The following is a 17,959-nucleotide window of genomic DNA, read 5'->3' as shown; positions in this document are numbered from 1 at the left end:
AAATATAAGATGAAAAGACCTGCAGACATCTCATATGATCCTTAACTGTAGAAGTATACAGGGCCTTAAATCCATTTAGATGGACTTTACAGCCTCAGCAACACTTCCTCTATGGCTCTAGTCATGGATAGAATGAAGTACATTCGTTACCAGGAGCTAAACTTTGCCTTGTAATATCTGTTTTTTTTAACCCCTTTACTGGGCTATTAAACAAAACATAACCTTGTCCCCTTTGATCAGTATATCTAGCATTTCCTTTAGAACATTCCTTTAGAAGATCGCTATGGGTCCAGTAGTGTATCCACTATGAGATGGAAAAACTGAAACCTGGAGGCAGTAGAGCTCTAATAAATCTAATGAAAAATTATTTTGACAGTGAAATCATCTATTTTTGATACCACAGATAGAGAAAGTCAGTCAACAGGACCGTATGGCAGTTGATCAAAACCCTGGAAGCACACATGTATTTGAGACACTTGCTAGGGATCAGAGAGATCTTGGGTTTCCCACAGAAGTGCAGAGATCTTGTTCAGACATAGGCACGTTTCTTACCAGATTTCCATGACATGCAAAGAAAATATTTTATTTATTTCAAAGGAAGAGAACTGTATCAAGTATTCCTTTCGTTTGTCTTGCTCTTGGTTGTCTCTGATGCCTTTCTACAGAATGATCTGCGAGGAGATATTTTTTGATAACTCATTACTCTGCAATATTCTTCTGTTCCAATAGAAGTTGTGTTATGATAGTTTCTCTTGTTTCAGTGGGATTTATGCAATGGAATAGGGGAGTAAAGAAGCTAATGAAACTACTCAGAAAAGGTGAGACTCCATCTGTCCCACACAAACAGGCCCAGTGCAAACATATGATTTGAAATATTATTTAGTCAGTGCTTTTTCTGACTGCAGTATACCGAGAACTGGCTGATTACCCTGTACCACCTCTCCTTTCTGCTTTCAGCTGCTAAATTGCATTATTCATGCTTTCCTTATACTTATTTTTCTCAGAAGTAATTACTCTATAGGTACAGGGGGCTTCATTGGGTGGTAAATATCTGTGTGAGTCTGTGGTACTCACTGTGTTGCTTATCCTTTCCCTAGGTGATTTAGAAAAATTGACATTCATAATACAAATGAAATTATTATTCCATTTTACCTTTCAATAACATGTTAATTTTAAATTAACTGCCATATAGCACTCTCTCCATCTTTCTTTCATTTCTACATACAAACTTACATTTTGTGAATGTGGAGGATGGCAGAAAGAGAAGCTTTCTCTTACTGATGTCATAAGTACAAGGAAACCAGGATTAGTGACAGTCTAATAGAGAATTCTAATTATTATAAAGAATAATTAGAATTATTCTTATAGAGAATTCTAATCTAAATTCATACCTTTGTAAATAAGTATCATGTTTTGGAACAGAGATAAGACATTAAAGGTTCACTCCCCTGTTCTGTAGCAACAGCTCCAGCATATAGTATAGAACTTGACAGAATTTCATACGCTTATAAGTATGCTTTCTGTCAGTATTCAATTTTATCCTGATTATGCAACACCTCCATTGCAAGAAGAAAGGAAGAAAGGAGCCCCTTTTAGCATGTGCTAGTCCATAACTCAAAAAACACTTTGTGGAAGAAATTTTTAAATACTTCCAGTGAAGAAAATATGCACATTAATTTTATTCCTCACAAGATTAAAATGGAAATAGCTTATGAGAATGTACAATCAGATGGTTCAACCATGTATAATTTATGTTCTTCCCTACCAAAGCAATTAAAAATATTCTATGATGCAACATTTTGTGAATTCCTGTTTCTTTGTTTAGCTGAAGTTCCTCTTAAAATATCAGCTGCTTATATATGATATGTGATTAGGAAGTAAATATGAAAGCAAACAGTCTTAAATTAGTAAAGGAAGCAAAATTTACACATGACTTATTGAATGATTATGCAATATTTTTATTTGTTACCTCAAAATCTCTCCTTTAAAGTACCTGAAAGTAACAGTTCCACTGTTTTGCTTTCACAGTATTTATACTTTGATAAGAAAATGTCCTTAACTATTTTTGAGAAGTGGACTGCTTATGTTTGTCTCTTAAAAAAGTTAAAAATTGCAAAACCAGCACCCAAGATTATGAGAGGGGAAGGGGAAGGGAAGGGCCAATGAAAGGAGAAAGAAAGATGAAACATTGATGCAATTGCCAAATGTCTGTCTTGTCTTGTTGAGGCTTGAGATACCAAGTTTTCCTTGCCAGCCTTGAAATACAGTATTAGTCAAACTCCTCTGAAACTTTTGAAAATATATTTTTCAAACCATTTTGAGCAAAAGCTCAAAACCAGATTTTTTTTTTTTTTTTTGTTTCAAACACTTAATTGTTTAATCAAATGTTAGAATGAGTTCACTAAGACAGATGTGAATGTGATACTGCAAAGTCTGCCATGAAAAATCCATTCAAAATTTAAGAAGTCTGAAAGTAAAGACTTTCATTTGGGGTAGACTATAAGTGCCCTGATTTCAGATGCTAATATCCTGAACTGATGCTGAAAGCCTGTGATAATTTTTACTTTACAAACACTTAGTTATCTAACTGCATATTTAATATTTATGTTGAAATACATAAATAAATAAATAATATTTTTTCAAACATATTTTATTACCAAGCAGGAGAAATATAATAAGGGTCTTGTATCTGTTTTTTGAAAACAAATTTATGAATGCAGACATGCTAGATATTTGTACCTGATATTTGATGTAACAGTTGAGCAATGCCAATTTCCTATAGGCAGTTTCTTCTGATACAATAATTATTACAAGACATGACTCTAAATTTAGGCCAGGAAGTAAATTTTAAAACAGTAAAATTATTTATCTGGAATGAATGATATCACCAAAAACATTTAGAATTTCAGCCAAATGCAACTGAAGGAATAGGATGCTTTTGTCTTCTTGCTTCTCATATAGTTATGAAAATACAGACTTAGACTGTTGAGTGAGGCAACAGGTGTCTAATGTAGAGTTCAGCACCTTTTTCGGTGTTTTGCTTTGCTTTCAGGAATCAGTTGCAAGATAGTGATCTAATAAGTAGGTTGCAGAATCAGACTGTTCTTCCCTAATCCCCCTCTTACTCAGTTATCTTTTCACTACTGTCTGCAGAGATATATGGCTTCAGTTGAACAGGTGGATCACATCTCTCCTGACTCCTGCATGGCTTTGTGTGGAGTGCATAGAGAATCAAGTCTCTGCAGGCTGACAAGTGATTTAAATCCAGATCCTTGACTTCCTAGACAACTGCTTTCATAATAAAATTATTACAAAACTGTAGGAAAATTATTATAAATCCTGTCTAGATTTTATAATCAGTAAGATTTTTTTGCACAAGTGTTGGCTTTCATCTTAACATGGAAAGAAAGGTGTCCTTTATGTGGTAAGGACTTACCTAATTTGTAAATTCAGAGTTGAGTAGATACTTAACTGTTTGGATCAGCAAAAGCATATCCTCTTCAGGCATGTGCAATAACAGGATACTTGGGTTTTGGAATAAGTGCTTCTTGGGACCTTTGCCAAGGATTTTTTGGAGAGTGCTATGGGACTTAGATGCCTGAATCCCATTGAAATTGTACTTTATGGGCTACAGTGAAGTACTGGATTGTACCTTTAAACACTTATGATGTGGAAAACTTCATATATTTGAGAAGACAAAGACTGTATCTTTTCTTCAGGAATAACTTGAAGCCTGGAGAGCATCAAGAACCTCTTAGAGGCTTTTCATTGCCCTTTCATTCAAAAGCCTGAAATCAGGCCAGCTATGCACGCCCTGTGCGCCTATGGAAAGTGCCATATTTCAAAGAAGGCATCTGTCAGTCATGTCTTCTTCATGTTACCTGGATTCTATTGCCACTAAAACACATAAAACACAGGAAGAGAGTCATACTAGGGACAACTCTATATATTTAAAGTTTGATTTGTAGGTTTGTTTTGGGTTTTTTTTTTTTAGGTTTTGTTTTTCCTTTGTTTGTTTTTCTGTTTCGCCTGAAGCTCTGACTATAACCCAGCTTTCTCCCTGCTTGAGCAGGTAACCAGCATGCTAAAGCAACTGCTATTTCATGTCAGTGTGAACATACAAAAGAGACTGTCTGTAAGGCATTACTTCCTAGGGCATATTCTTGGGCCTGACACTCTCTAGCTAAAGGGTGAATGAGGTAGAATTGCAGTACCTAAGCCCAAAATTATGATCCTGAGGATCCTTGCCTTATGCCTCTATTCCATGCTCCTGACTTCTACACTTCTTTCTGTGTAGTTTTTCTGTTTGAAGTATCCTAGAAGCCTCACAGTCATGATTTTTCCCATTCTGAATGTAATATACTGAGAGAGAAGGAAATCTGGAGCAGATAAAAAATATCAGCTCTGTGAAAGTTTATCATGGGGTAGGCATGATAAGAAACAGAAAAGTGTTTGTTTTCTGTATAGTAACTATAAGGGATTTTGTTATGCCTACTGTAAAGCCACAATGATTTATGAGAAGAAGCATTTTAACTACACAACAACAAGCTAAATGTTTCTCTGTGTGGGATAACACAACTCTTTCTCAGCTGGCTGAGTCTGCAGGGCCATCTACATTTATCACTCTCATAAAGTCCCCTGAATAAGTAAAAGCCCCTCTCACCCACTCTTGCCTGTGGCTTTTAAACAGGAAGGAAGTATCATTTTCTTCTACCCTAGCACAAAGAGAGCTCTGAGCATCTAATTACAGTTTCTGTGAGCAAATGGAACCAGAAAAGCATTTCCCTGTAGCTAAAATGCCCAAGCAGAGCTTGCACTCTCTCAGTTTTCCCAGACTAAGGTTAAAAATCTGCTCTCTAAATTATTCCATTGCTTTACAGAGGAAGTATTAATTACATTACTGCAAATGTAGATTGGGGTGGGATGTAATTACAGGGTCGGCTTTGTGTCTGTTGTCCAACAGAATTAGGCAGGAAGTGTTTGCAATGCCAGCAGTTTCAGGTGTTTTGCAACCTATTATATTTGCTGGTTCTCACCAGGTCTCACAGATGGATCAGGTGACTTTCTGCTGCCCGATTGTCTGGAAAATCCACAAAGCTGCTATTACTACAGGTTCATGGCTTTTACAAGACTGATGGGTTTAGATTTAGAGGAGGAAAAGAAAAATGTAAAAATCCATTCTTCTCCATTCAGCCCTTGCCAAATTTTGCTTTCTTCCTTTAATCAAAGACTTATTTTTCTGTCTGTTTTCATTTCCTAGTTCTAATCCTCTTTTCTTTTTTTTTTTTTTTTTTTTTTTTTCATTTTTTTCTGCTATTCTGAAAATATCTTTTATGTTATGGGGAGTAAAGGGCTGTGTGCATGCAGGAGAAAGCCATCAGTCTCTGCAGCAGGAAAAACAGTGGGCACCGGGTTGCCATGACTGAGCACCATACTGGGACATGCATTTGACTTCCAGTTGAGGCACAGCATGGACTGATTTTTTGTGTCTTTCAGGAAAGCACCTCTATTTTTTGGGGCTTGATGGATGGTAGGAAGAAAATCAAATTCCTGCACTCTTCAGTTGCTGGTAGTGTCACCAGGCATAATTTCATCTTGACTTGAATGAACATGTCCCAGAAAAATGCCTGATCATGGCTCAGGAGTGATGAAGACCATCATCTGCAGACACCTTTGATAAAGATTCCTGGTGTAGGAGGGAGAGAGTTTGTTTGTAGGGAGACAGGCTGATCTCTCCCAGTTGAGCTGGGTGCATATGGGTGGTCTGGGGCATAGTTAATTTACTTGATCAATGACTTTGGATATATTTAACTTGAGCTCTCAGCAAGTGGCTGTCTGTCTTTTAACATGCTTTCATCAGGAATTTGGGATGACTGTTCATCAGGGAAATAGATTTTTAGGAGGCAATTCTCTGCTATTTGACCAGTATTTTCTTATTCATAAAACCTATTTGTACTGACTGCTGTGCATGAACAATATGCTCTGGTCTGTAGAAGTCTAAATGAAACAGTCTTATCCACTGAAAGCAAATAGAAGAGGAAAGACAATAAGATCTCTTCATATATCTTTTGGATCAAACAATGTGGCTAAGGATACCACCTTTGCCCTCATCCATGTGTTTCTGCTGTTGCGTTCTGTCCAATGAGCCACTTCCACTGAACATGCAATTTTGTCTGACCACGAACAGTCAAACTGAGTTTGCCTGCCTGTTGTGGAAAAGCAGGACGGGGGCGGGGGGAAATGGCAAGAAGCAACAGCACAGGCTGGGACTTGTAACCAGGCCAACCAACACAGTTATAGATGAAAAAGGAAATAGCAATCACAGTAAAGACACTGCATCTGTATGTTTTTCTGGCACTATTACTAGTTCTTTGATTTAGGGGGACAAGTCCTAAAAAGAAATGTTCTGGTATTGTGGTTATATTCAGTTCTGTAAAACCTTAAGGTCAAAATTAAGGCTGATAAAACATTAATTAACTTGATTCTTAGTACAAACATAACAACACTGTGGAATGCTCCAGGTCCACCCTTTTCTCTATGGCATTTATCTATAATAATATAAACATTTAGAACATACCAACATCAATTTGTCATGGCAAAGTATTTGCATACAGTTTTCAGTTTTCTATGCTAGCAAAGATGGAAGACATATATTAAGTTTCTTTCAGCCCTTAAACTTATATAAATATGAAAGGTAGATGCCAAAGCAATATGTGCCTTCAAAATTCCTAAAATAGATAGGATAGCTATTACGTATGCACAACCCCCATGAATGCCAGCATTTAAGATGTATATTCATGCATATACTGTGGCTGGTGTAGTGAAGTGTGGAAAATATTTATATTAATTCTTGAAGAAATGACCTTAATAATTCATTTTGGACTCCACCTCTCCTAAATTACAGTTGCCTCACTTGTGGAGTATTTTCCATATCTTGAAAAGACCCTAATAAATTCTAATACTTTCCTAAGTGTGGAAATAATTAGTAGTTTATGATGTCACAGATTTGCAAACTTTTTTCATAGTTGTTGTTGGAAGAAGCACATATTTCCTTTCTGTTCCCTCATGCTTAGCTGTGCTTTAAATTTCTTTCAGTGATAATTAGGGTTTTTTTAGAAAGATGCATCATTTGTTTCAGATGTGCTTGGAATTAATTGGAAAACTTGTATGGAAAAGGAATACATCCATGAGGTAACAGTGATAGGAAGCACAAATAGTTTGATTTTAAGGACTGATATATATTGTATTTTAAGGAATTATTCTAAAGATGACTTTTATATTTTACCTAGCAAGGCTCACATTTGATACAAACTAGTAGACCCAATGGCAAATCATCATGCTAAGGTTTTACAGACATTATTAAAGCATGCTTTTATTCCTAATCAGCTTTGCTGATTAAAGTTAAAAAATATCTCATTGTTATTAAAATGCAATTATTTCATTCAAAGAGTGAGGATTGCATCCAAATTAAAGACTGAACAGTGTTGAACTTCACTTGGAATGACATTCAAAGGAATGAAGCAGTTTAGATGGTTTTGGTTCAAGTGCAGGTTGGATCTGAGCAATTTGTCCTCTCTCCAGCAGTGATTCCAATGTGTGTACAATGAGTGCAAGTGAAAACTTACTAAGAAAGCTTAGGGCAGAGTGGGAAAAAGATTAGGAACAAGTGTCATGGGTTAAAGGCATTCACCAAAAGAGTAGAGACTGTATTCTGACTTGGTCAATATACGTGATACTAACCAAAAAAAAAGTCAATCTTCTGTTGATATCCAGTCAGATTCTTGTATTTTTTCACATCTGGAACTTACTAAAAGACAATGGCAGATGAGAGGGCTCAAGCACCCTTTTAGCATTCCAGATAGTGGTTGTTTAGCAAAAGAACTTGCTGGCTGCTTTGGACACATCTTTTGCACATAAATTAGTCTTTCAAGTGCTTAAACGCTTCCCAAAATTTAAACAGATTTACGCTTACTAAAAAGTTTGGGGAATGTCAGAAGTCATATACATATATACTAAATTTTAAATCTTCTGCATATTTATTTCCTTTTTGATACATTCTCCTGGTCTATGAATTTGTAGATTTGTATTTGTCCCTTTCCTCTTGCATTTGATCTTTTACTCATCCTCTTCCATTCCTCGCCCTAGTTGTCTGTCTCATTCCTTGTATTTCTTTCTCTCCTTTTTTGGGGGTGGGAGGGGATTGTTTGTGTGTTTGGTTTTGGGTTTTTTCCCCCAAAGAAGAGGAAGCACCAGCTTTTTAGATAGTAGTCAGTAAAGACAGAGGTAGCAGCCATTCTAAAATTTTCCACGTGGTGCAATAATGGAATAGCATTGGATTAAAATAAATAAATAAATAAATAGAAACAGTAGGAAAATGTGAAAGGATACATGTAGCATGTAGGCTACTAAACAAAGACCATCTTGTGCAGAGTGTAAAGAAAACATAATGATTACAACCTGCTGTAGGGTTTGAAAACAATTTACTGAGAAGTCTTTTACAGTGGCTAGCTTTGGAGCCATTTCTATTTAGGTAGCAGGTAATTCAAGATCTGTTTAAGTATGTTCAATAAATTTCCTTCAGCGTTTCACTGTTATAAATCTGTCATGATGATTTTTTGGATCTTCAGGAATTAGCAGATCCTAATCTCAGAGCTACAACACAGTCATATTTCATGACAGCATGTTTCAAAATGCATATATTTTCATGAGAAAAGTCTCAAGCTAAAGTTGACCTGAGAGATTGAATAAAGTAAAATATCTTGGGAGTGATTCACTCCTTGCAATTAAAATACTGTCTTTGTGTTTTAATAGCAAAATACAAAAAATGCCAGAAAACTTTGATTTTAAATATTCTTTTTGATTTTACATGAGGCAAGTGTAAATCCTCTCAAAGTATCTAACTGTATTCCCCTTTTCATTTCTAGACTTCACTCTGCTGCAGTGGAAAATACCTACAAAATTATTTGGTCTGTTTCCATTCATACAAATTTAGTAAAAATGCACTCCATATGTTATGCATGCCTTTCTAGATAAAATATGGCTAGATATGCATAGAGCATCAAAACACCACCCCATCCTCCTCATTTTCCAGGGTGGGGGATGAGAGATCTTGGATGACACAGGTTGTGCAATGTGTGTTTGAGTGTCATTGTCACAGACAAGCAAGGAGGTCTCTGTGGGAACCCAGCTCAAGTCTGGCAGGACTTTTGAGCTCAGTGTCCAAAACCAAGCAAACGTACTGAGCTCACCTTGGAAGCAATGAATCTTTGCTCATGTACCATGTCACCATAGCAGGGTACTTTTCTGCAAAATGGATGCACTGTCCACAGGTAATGGACAGTCAATTGTACCTGCTGGCCTATTGCAGTGAAAGAAAGTCTTCTGTGCCCCAAATGTGTGTACAATGGAGGCAGCTGAGTGTGGAATGGAAGCTTTTTGAAATATATAAGATGAAGAAACTTGTAAATAGGGCAGGCAGGATGAAAACAAGGCTATGCAAAGACAAAATGAGAAGGAAACAGCAAATTATTTAAAAAAAGTGTACTTCCAGGTTGGGAGAGAAGGGAATTTACAGCCTTGGAAATAACAAAAAGAAGAATTGAAAACAACATGTAGACAGATCTGTTCAGAGCCTTAAAGAACAATGAATTTGTGACACATAAATTAAATATAAAAGAAAGAGAAAAATATTGCTGTCTAAGTCCTGTAGCACTGACTTGTTGGTAATGCTTGTACTTCTGATTTTTTGCTTTTAAAGACAGTTGGAATGTTGTTAATGTGACAGTGCTACATCCTCTAAGGTCTTCATCTACTATCAATGCATCAATCCTCTGATAAGTGAGTCCTGAATTGACAAAGGTCCATGAGATTTATATTTTTAGTTCCATCCTTCATTGGTGAATAATGTTTGTCAGTTATTCCTACTGAATTAAGAAGAAAAAATCAACAATTATACATAAAAAGGAAATACACCCAATGTTTTCTTTTGAAAACATCTAGAGAATTGTGCTTTGCAAAATGGATTGGATGTTGGCAGATAGCAATGTGTTTTTTAGACACTCTTTTTGATCATTTTTTCTGAATCTCTTATCCTAAGAATGGAGTACACTCTGTGTGATACTTCTATGGGTAAACTCAAAAAATCCCTCCTATAACTGCTTCTAGAGCCTGAAACATTCTATTCCTAATGTCTCAAGAGCAGAAGTCTATAGTGATATGATTATAAATGTTGGACATCCCAAGCTGGATAAAAAAAAAAAATATTCTGAGAATAACATAATAAGATTACAAAGAAAAAGGAACAGTGAGTGTCTAAACAGATGGCAGTTGTTTCACTTGTACCTTCCAGGGCTATATTGTCAGGCACATGTGAATAGAAGCAGCTGTGCGGTTGCTAGCAAGATCTGATCTGATGCTGTCTGTCCTAATAAATTCATGAGGTGATTTTGGCCTCCCTGAAGAGAAAATTCTTTGTGTATTTTATTATTGTGAGGAATTGTGGACTATGCTTTCTTTCTCTGAATATTCTTCTCCTTTATAAGCTCTTCAAGCCCATCACACTGTCTCAGTTCCCACTTCTTCCTCTAATTTTGTTCCTTATCTCTTCCTCACCTGTCTCAGATGGAGAGATGATACACTTATCAGGAGCCCCATCTCAAGGCTGGAAGCAGTTACAGGATGTCCATCATTTTCTTGGATTGAAGAATACTGAAGGTAAATTTCCCAAAATGAGACTCAAATCTTGATTCAGTTGCCTTCACATGCAGTTCCAGTGCCTTTTGAACAATCCTGTGATATTTGGCCTGGCCTCCAGCTACTTTATGGAAGGCCCAGGTTTCCCACCCACACTGTGCCATGTCTATGAGCTTCATTTCAAAATCTAAAATACATAAGAATGATTCAAATGGTACTGAGAACTAAAGTGTGCCTGAGTCAAGTCCTTAGTATAAGGTCTGGTGTGTCGTTAAGGCGTATCTGTGCCAGATAGTTTCAATTTTTTAGCTTTTCTCTTTTTCTTTGGCTTAATATGTAGTGTATAGTAGAAGACACTTGTGGTTTGTTTACCAGCGTTTTAAAGGGTAGGCTAGTGACTCCTCTATAACCTTTGTCAAAAGAATCCCATTAAGTGAGAAAATGTTTAAAAGGAGGCACTGTAAATTTAGGATTCTTGAAGTGTTTCAGAGCTATGGGTACTGCATTGCAGAATCATCTGGAAAGGAAGAAACATGGTCTGATATTCTTGAAACAAAGAAACTGAAGCTCACTTTTTGAGTGAAAGCCTTCATTATTTCAGTTTCACAATGATCATTATACTCCTTAACATCTTTTGCTTAAAAGAATGAGGCCCTAGTAGCTCTTTCAAGGAATGCTTTCAGATTATAACATCTACCTTCCTGATCTTTTTTCCCTAGATCTCCATTCTTCTCTGCAATTGTTCTTATTTAAATTCCTCTTTATTATACACAGTTTTTCATACTTCCTTTTACTACATTCTCCTCTATATATCATTGCAAGGGAAAAGTCCATCATGAAATCCTGAGTATATGTAGTTTTTTGCTGTTGTTTGTGCAAGTCAACCTTTTAATCTGAAAACTGCCAGCCAGCTCTAAACTCTGGCACTCTCCATATTAATTAAACAAGACTGCTGGAACAAAAATAACAAACCAAACAAAAAAACACAAAACCAAAACTCCATGTACTTTACTTTTCATTAAAGGCTGTAAGCATTAGTGTTGGGCAAAAAAAAAAAAAAAAAAAAAAAAAATCTGATTTTATTTCTGGCATGGAAAAAATGTGTTTTCCTAAAAATATTTTGAAAATCCAAGTGGATGGGCAGAGTAAGAATGTTACATCCCCACTTGAAGCTGTTTCAAACCTGGAAGACATGAGGGGATGATCAGCCATAGTCATTCTAGCTGGATTACAAGTTCCCTCTCACAAAACTGGCCTAATCTATGTCTGATATTCCCTGTGCTTAGTAAAGGATTTAAATCTCCTGTTCTATAGATCTAGAATTTAAGGACAGAAGAACAAGATAAAATTATTAAAGAGATGACAATAATTTAGGACTATAAAGCCATAGATGAGAGTAAAGGTTAAACAATGTGCTGTTGAAAAGGTTAATGTTGCCCTTTTAACATATAGCCAAAAGAATATGAATTTTAAAGGCATTGTTCTGATCTTTGTCACATTATCCTAATTATACCTTGTAATAAAATATTAATACATGTTTAAATATTGTTGAATGCCTCTCAGGTGTACTAAATTCCCACGAGAAGCAGTTTATGGATCAAATGTTTTACACTTTCAAGGTCAACACTTCTATACTGTGTGTTGGAGATGTCTTGATAAATAAATACAAAAGACTATCTGGTACTATTATCTGTGATATTATATGACTGAAGTAGGTGAGCCAGGCTTTTCTCTTCAGCTTTGTGTTGAAGGGTAAGATCAAATGCTGGCATAAATGAATGCAATTTTACTTGGTTGTGCCCTCTTATGTTGGTTGTTAGTTTTGCTCTATGTATTTATTGGCCAGTATGGTTCTCTACCTCCCTTAATGCAAACTCTCATGTTCTTTCCTTTACGCTCCCAACCACTTTTAAAGGCCAAAACCTTACAAATCTTTCATTCATAGCCCAGCAGGAGTTTTGATTTATGATAAAATAAATCAAAGTGCTCTCATCAGGAGGGTAGAAACTTATGATAAAATGATTCTTCCAGCCCCACTGACGCAGAGCCAAATACAGTATTTTTCAAATTTTAAATTGCATGTACTACTTGTTAAAAGCGACCCTCTCATTTTTCAAATGTTACCTAACTGTTTTTTCAGTTGTCTGTGGTAATAATTATCAACCAAGACTATTTAATAATCTCAACTTTAGAAATATTTCTTCACTTAAACTGATAGGTTTTTTTAAAATGCTATCTACCTTTTACAAAAAAAAAAAAAATAGAAATTCTGTTCCCTTATTAGAAAAAAAATTACTTCCAGATATGATTGCAAAACAAAGGTGAACATTTCACATTGTAGAGTAGCATTGAGTTAGTTTGACACAGACAAATCAACATGAAGAAGCCAATGTGAACATCCTACCTCCTCCAGAAAAGACTGACTGCATTTTCTGTCTGCCCCAAATCCATGGATGGTGAGATTGGCTAGGCAAGCCAACTAAACATGCAATTTACTACTGAGAATCCTAGCTTAAAACTTCAAAATATATTTATGATGTCACAAAGTAACCCATTTTCAGGATATAGAGGAAGCTGTGACTTTGTAATGCAGTCATTCTCTGTCATCAGGGGTTGCCATAATTGGTCCCCAAGCATATTGAATTGCTTCTCTGAACTCGTGCACAGTAAGAGTGTAATACTGTAGGGGAATTATCTAGTTATTAATGAAAATGCCAGGCTGGGCTTTATAGTTCTTTTCTCATCCTCTTTGTGTGTGCATATGTGAAGGAGAGATCATGAGAAATATTATTCTAGTATTGGATCAAATGATTTAGGTCCCTATAGCAGACTATAAAGTGTGTTTGCACAGGAAGACATGCCAAAGAGGTCAACTGCCAGTGTTTCAGTATTTTCTCAGAAAAAAAATGTAAAAATATCTTGGCTCAGCATGGTGAAACTGAAATACGTTGGCCTAGTGAAATGTGTAACTAGAGAAATTGTACCAGGACTGTGTAACAGAGAGCAGAAGAGAAGCAGACAAATTCACTTCTTTTCTACACACTTCTGTTGGGCCTTCTTCTGTCATTAATCACTGAGGCAAATAAGGGTAGTTTTTTACCAATTATTTGGACAATACTCTATTTTGAGTTACAGTAGAGTTATTTGATGTTTGTATCTCTTTGGGTCAGTGTACCTCCTTAAATCCTCTTTGGTAACATGAACATAAATTTAGATTGGATATCTTGCTCAAATCTAACTTCTCTTTACAGTATGGATAGACAGGCTGCTTCAGGCAGTTTTTTATCCTGAGCATTATAGGTGCCTATCTTGAGGTAGTAAGAACCTCTCTCTTAGAGGACTCTTTTGAAAGCACCTGCTTTTCAGCAGGGATCAGGGTCCACACAGCTAACTTCAGCCAGTGGCTGAGTTTTCATGACCAAAAGAGAGGGGAGGTGGCCTACTTTGCCTTAGGTGTAAACATAGACTGAGCCTTTCACAAAATCCCAAATATCATGAGTTGGTCATAACTGCTGAGTGTTGGAAAGCCCATTTGCAGTCTTGAACATTAGAGTCAACTATGAACACCACGAACAATAAGGTGTAAATTCAGCAGCTTGTACAGTCTCACTCATCTCTCTGTGAATAAGTGGTCTCAACATATTAAAGAGGAAGTTATAGTAGAATTGGAAGCACTCATTTCTTGACACATTGTTAGCATGAAATGAAAAATCTAGGTGCACAGGAGGCAATGATTCAGGGAATGACTTATAGCCCCATACTAGTCTCCTGTAAATTTGTCTCATTGCTTGAGCTGCCATGAAGATAAAGATTCAGCATGGGCCAGACTAACTGGCCCTCCTTTGTTTTGAGAAAGTTATCTTCTTCAGAAAGATGTCGGTCACAGCTTTCATACATCAAGGACATGAATGATGGTTACATCTGGAAAATCAAAGCCAATATATGGTTTTCGTAAGAGATCATAGGATTAAATATAAGGAACCCTTAATTTTTTTAGCTTTATTTCCCTGGAGTGTTAAGGATTGAATTTAATGATCCATATCTGAAGGACATGCTTGAAGCTGACAAGGTCAGAACTAATTTTACATGTGGTACACAGATTTGAAATTACTCTCCTCTCTTTAACCATGGAATGAATGATCTATTCAACTTCTCTCAGCAGCAAGGCTCAAGGAGTAGTAGCAGATTTTCCTGCTGTTCAGGTATAATTACAGAATCACACAGGTGGCATTCAGTCTTTCTCTAATTTAGTAAAAAAAAAAATTCTTCATGTTGCCCCAAAGTTGAATATTTTCTTCCTTTATAATTCTCCTTGGAAACAAAGCAAAACAAAGCCAAAGCAAAACTAAGCATTTTCTTTGTTTGTGGAGAATGCCTTACATTTTGTTCTGTTTTGCCTACAGTAAAACTGTTATGCAGAAAAAAAACCCCAAAACCCAGCTTTACTAAGACAAACTTGTTGTGTTTGTTGTAAGCTACTTATATGCATATGAACATGTGGTCCTTGCTGAGGTTTTGCCCATGTATGACTTTAAAAGGTGCCCAAATTCCTGTCTCTTATTCTTAAATCTATGTTCAAAATATTAATTTCATAGCATACTTATAATTTGATTCACTAGAGCCACACCGGAGAGGTCAAGATTTTTAGGAAAAAAACAAATCACATTATATTTCATTTTTTCTACTTTTACAACAGAATTGAGTTTTAAAAATTTAGCTTGTCTCAATAAATTTGCAAATAGTGGACTTGCTCTTAAATCTGCACATCAACTATTTTTATTCTCTTCTTTCTACAATGTGGGTGAGAAGTGTTTATGCCAAAAATGTAAGACCGATGAGCTTATTTAACAAAAAGTTTAATTGTTCTGAGTACATTTAGTGCTTGAGGTATGTATAAGATGACTAACTTATTTTTCTAAATAAATCAGTTGTTGTGAAATAGAAAAAAAGAGAATTTCTAATTTCACCTGGAAATATACTGGTCTTTTTCCCTGAGGCAAGAGCAATTTTGTACAGATAGGATTTTTTCTCAATGAAAGCATCTTAGAAATGTACACAGAGTATGATAGTTATGTATTGTTCATTTAATTCCTTTCACTTCTTTGTATAACTACTGTACAAATTCTGTGTAAATAATCTGTCTATACACATGCATAGTATTTTTTGCTCTTGAATTTATTCTGAATGTATCTATTTCAATGTTTATAGTTTGTCTCCAAATCTTTGAGTAGATTTTTAGAAGTGGAAGTCATAAGTAAGTTATCCCTGACATATACTCTGGCCATACCTGAAGGACAATGGAGTCCCTAGAAAATTGATGAACTGGTAAAGTTTGCACAATATCATGTGGAGATGTATGCTCAGATCCTAGAAGGTATATATCAGTGTTAATTGCATTTTGTAGCTGAGCTAATAACCATATCTCTCAACAGCACTAATTAAGGTAGGCTCAGTATCATGTTGATGCACTATATTTTCTTCCAGTAACAAAATTAGATATATGGGTGGTAATTTGTAGATTTTCAAGCCACATTCCATTGCTATTAGTCAAAGTCTACTAAATTGCAATCTACATAAATCTATATCTTACAACAATAAGGCAGAGATACTACTAAACAAATAATCTCACATTTTCAGAGCTGGCTAGCCCTACAATTTTGAGCAAGTCAACCTACAATCTAGAACCCTGTAGTAAAACCCTGAACTTTTTATATGCCACAGCAGAACTGGGTAGGCAGTGAAAATGAAATGAAATGGTGATAATTTTATAATTCTCTTCTAAAGCTAAATTCTATGAGGTTTTTCCAAGAACACATGAAACTAAAGCTAAAAAAAAGCAAGACCGGAATAAAAACTGAAGATCTAGGGTGGTTTTTTTTGCCTGACTGAGCCAAAGAACAACATGCAGGGAGTTACTGTAGAGAGCTGCAGACATCTGACAATAAATTGCAAAGCACAACTGAGAGAAAAAATAACCAGCCAAGTTAATTCCAAGTTGCTTTCTGCTTTCTCATTTACACACATAATTAAGGAACTCTTTACAATTCAGAGTAGATCGAAGGCTATTCAAACTTTGAATGACTGGTTAGGGTTCCTGGCTGTTTTGCCCTTCTGGAGCAAAGCATGTGATGGCCACCCCTCTGCCACCCCTGGGACCAGGGATGCACACAGCAGCACAGGGTGTTACAACAAAAGGTCCACTCAGTTCTTTACAAGGTAAGTTGAAGCTGCACAGAAAACGTTGCTTTTGGCCAAAACATTTAAATTTAGGCTGGCCTATGAAGTTATCTCCCTTAAGAAGGAACATTTATCTTCCTATTTGAAGCAATTTAGACAAATAATGTGTTTCGAGAGCAGCGCAAACAGGGCCTTAGCCTAGGGTATATAAATGTACTAACCACACATAACTGAAACAGATAGTTCTTCCTTCCTCTGTGTAATGAAAAGTTGAAGGTCTGCCAAAAAAAAAGTTGAATTGCCAGAAATTCTGTCAATGTGAAGGCATCTTTCCGCCTGTAAATCAACTACACATTTAAATTACTTCCTTTCATAATCTATTAAAATGGTTTTGGCACAGTTATTCTTTGTGCAATGTTTATTGCATAATTTCATTTCATTCTTGGTCAATAGTTTTTACTACTAAGTCTCAAATGCTGTTGAAGGAGAGAATGCATCTTACTCTGTTTTATTTCTGAGTTACAAAAATGATCTAAGTAAGTATGTTTTTAAAGTGGAATAGAGAATATTATCCTGAATATTTAATCCACTAGATTTGTTAGCTATTAGGACATGGTTGTAACAAGACTGTTTTAATGCAAAATTAACTACTTTCTAAATTATCTGTTGATAGTAAGGGTGTGTATGAAATTCATTCATCATTATTTCAAACTATATGAACCTGGAGTTCATCAGGAAATGATGATTTTTAGTCTGAAACTGCTGAAACATCAATTTTACATTCATAATATGTTCTAGAAGTGATCAAAATCATTACGACTTCTGTTGCTAGGCTAAAGACAAGCCATATGAATCGAATGGAAGTTATAAAATATTGTAGGACTGTTAAATTCAGCATTTGGAAGGAATAAACTGTTTGCAAAACCCATAAAATGTTTTTGGCAAAATATCTATTGCACATTGCATGAAACTAGAGCCCAGCCAAAAAAAAAAACCAAACCACTAAATCCTTAAGAGTGCAGGTTATTTTTCTATATATTTAAAAGGGCATTGTAAACAAAATTGCCCCTTCCTCCACACCTTCCTCCAC

General features: G+C 35.8%; 1 protein-coding gene across 4 annotated transcripts in view; it reads left to right on the top strand.

Annotated features, from left to right (window-relative positions):
- Positions 1-7,405: 7,405 nt before the first annotated feature.
- The window catches only part of LOC144248887 (uncharacterized), a 32,503-nt gene continuing 21,949 nt past the window's right edge, over positions 7,406-17,959 (top strand). For 2 of the 4 annotated variants that reach the window (XM_085576340.1, XM_077790867.2), the window contains exon 1: positions 7,406-10,713. In XM_085576340.1, the coding sequence (XP_085432466.1) occupies positions 10,629-10,713 (85 nt within the window). In that variant the 5' untranslated portion in view covers positions 7,406-10,628. Of the gene's footprint in view, positions 16,909-17,959 lie in introns of all 4 variants that reach the window. The other 2 variants (XM_085576319.1, XM_077790866.2) reach the window with 1 other exon arrangement.

Source organism: Lonchura striata, chromosome 1 (assembly GCF_050655825.1).
Source record: "Lonchura striata isolate lonStrDom1 chromosome 1, ASM5065582v1, whole genome shotgun sequence".
NCBI classification, from domain to species: Eukaryota; Metazoa; Chordata; class Aves; order Passeriformes; family Estrildidae; genus Lonchura; species Lonchura striata.
The sequence above is the reverse complement of the archived record's forward strand: the minus strand, read 5'-3'. Positions and strand labels throughout refer to the sequence as shown.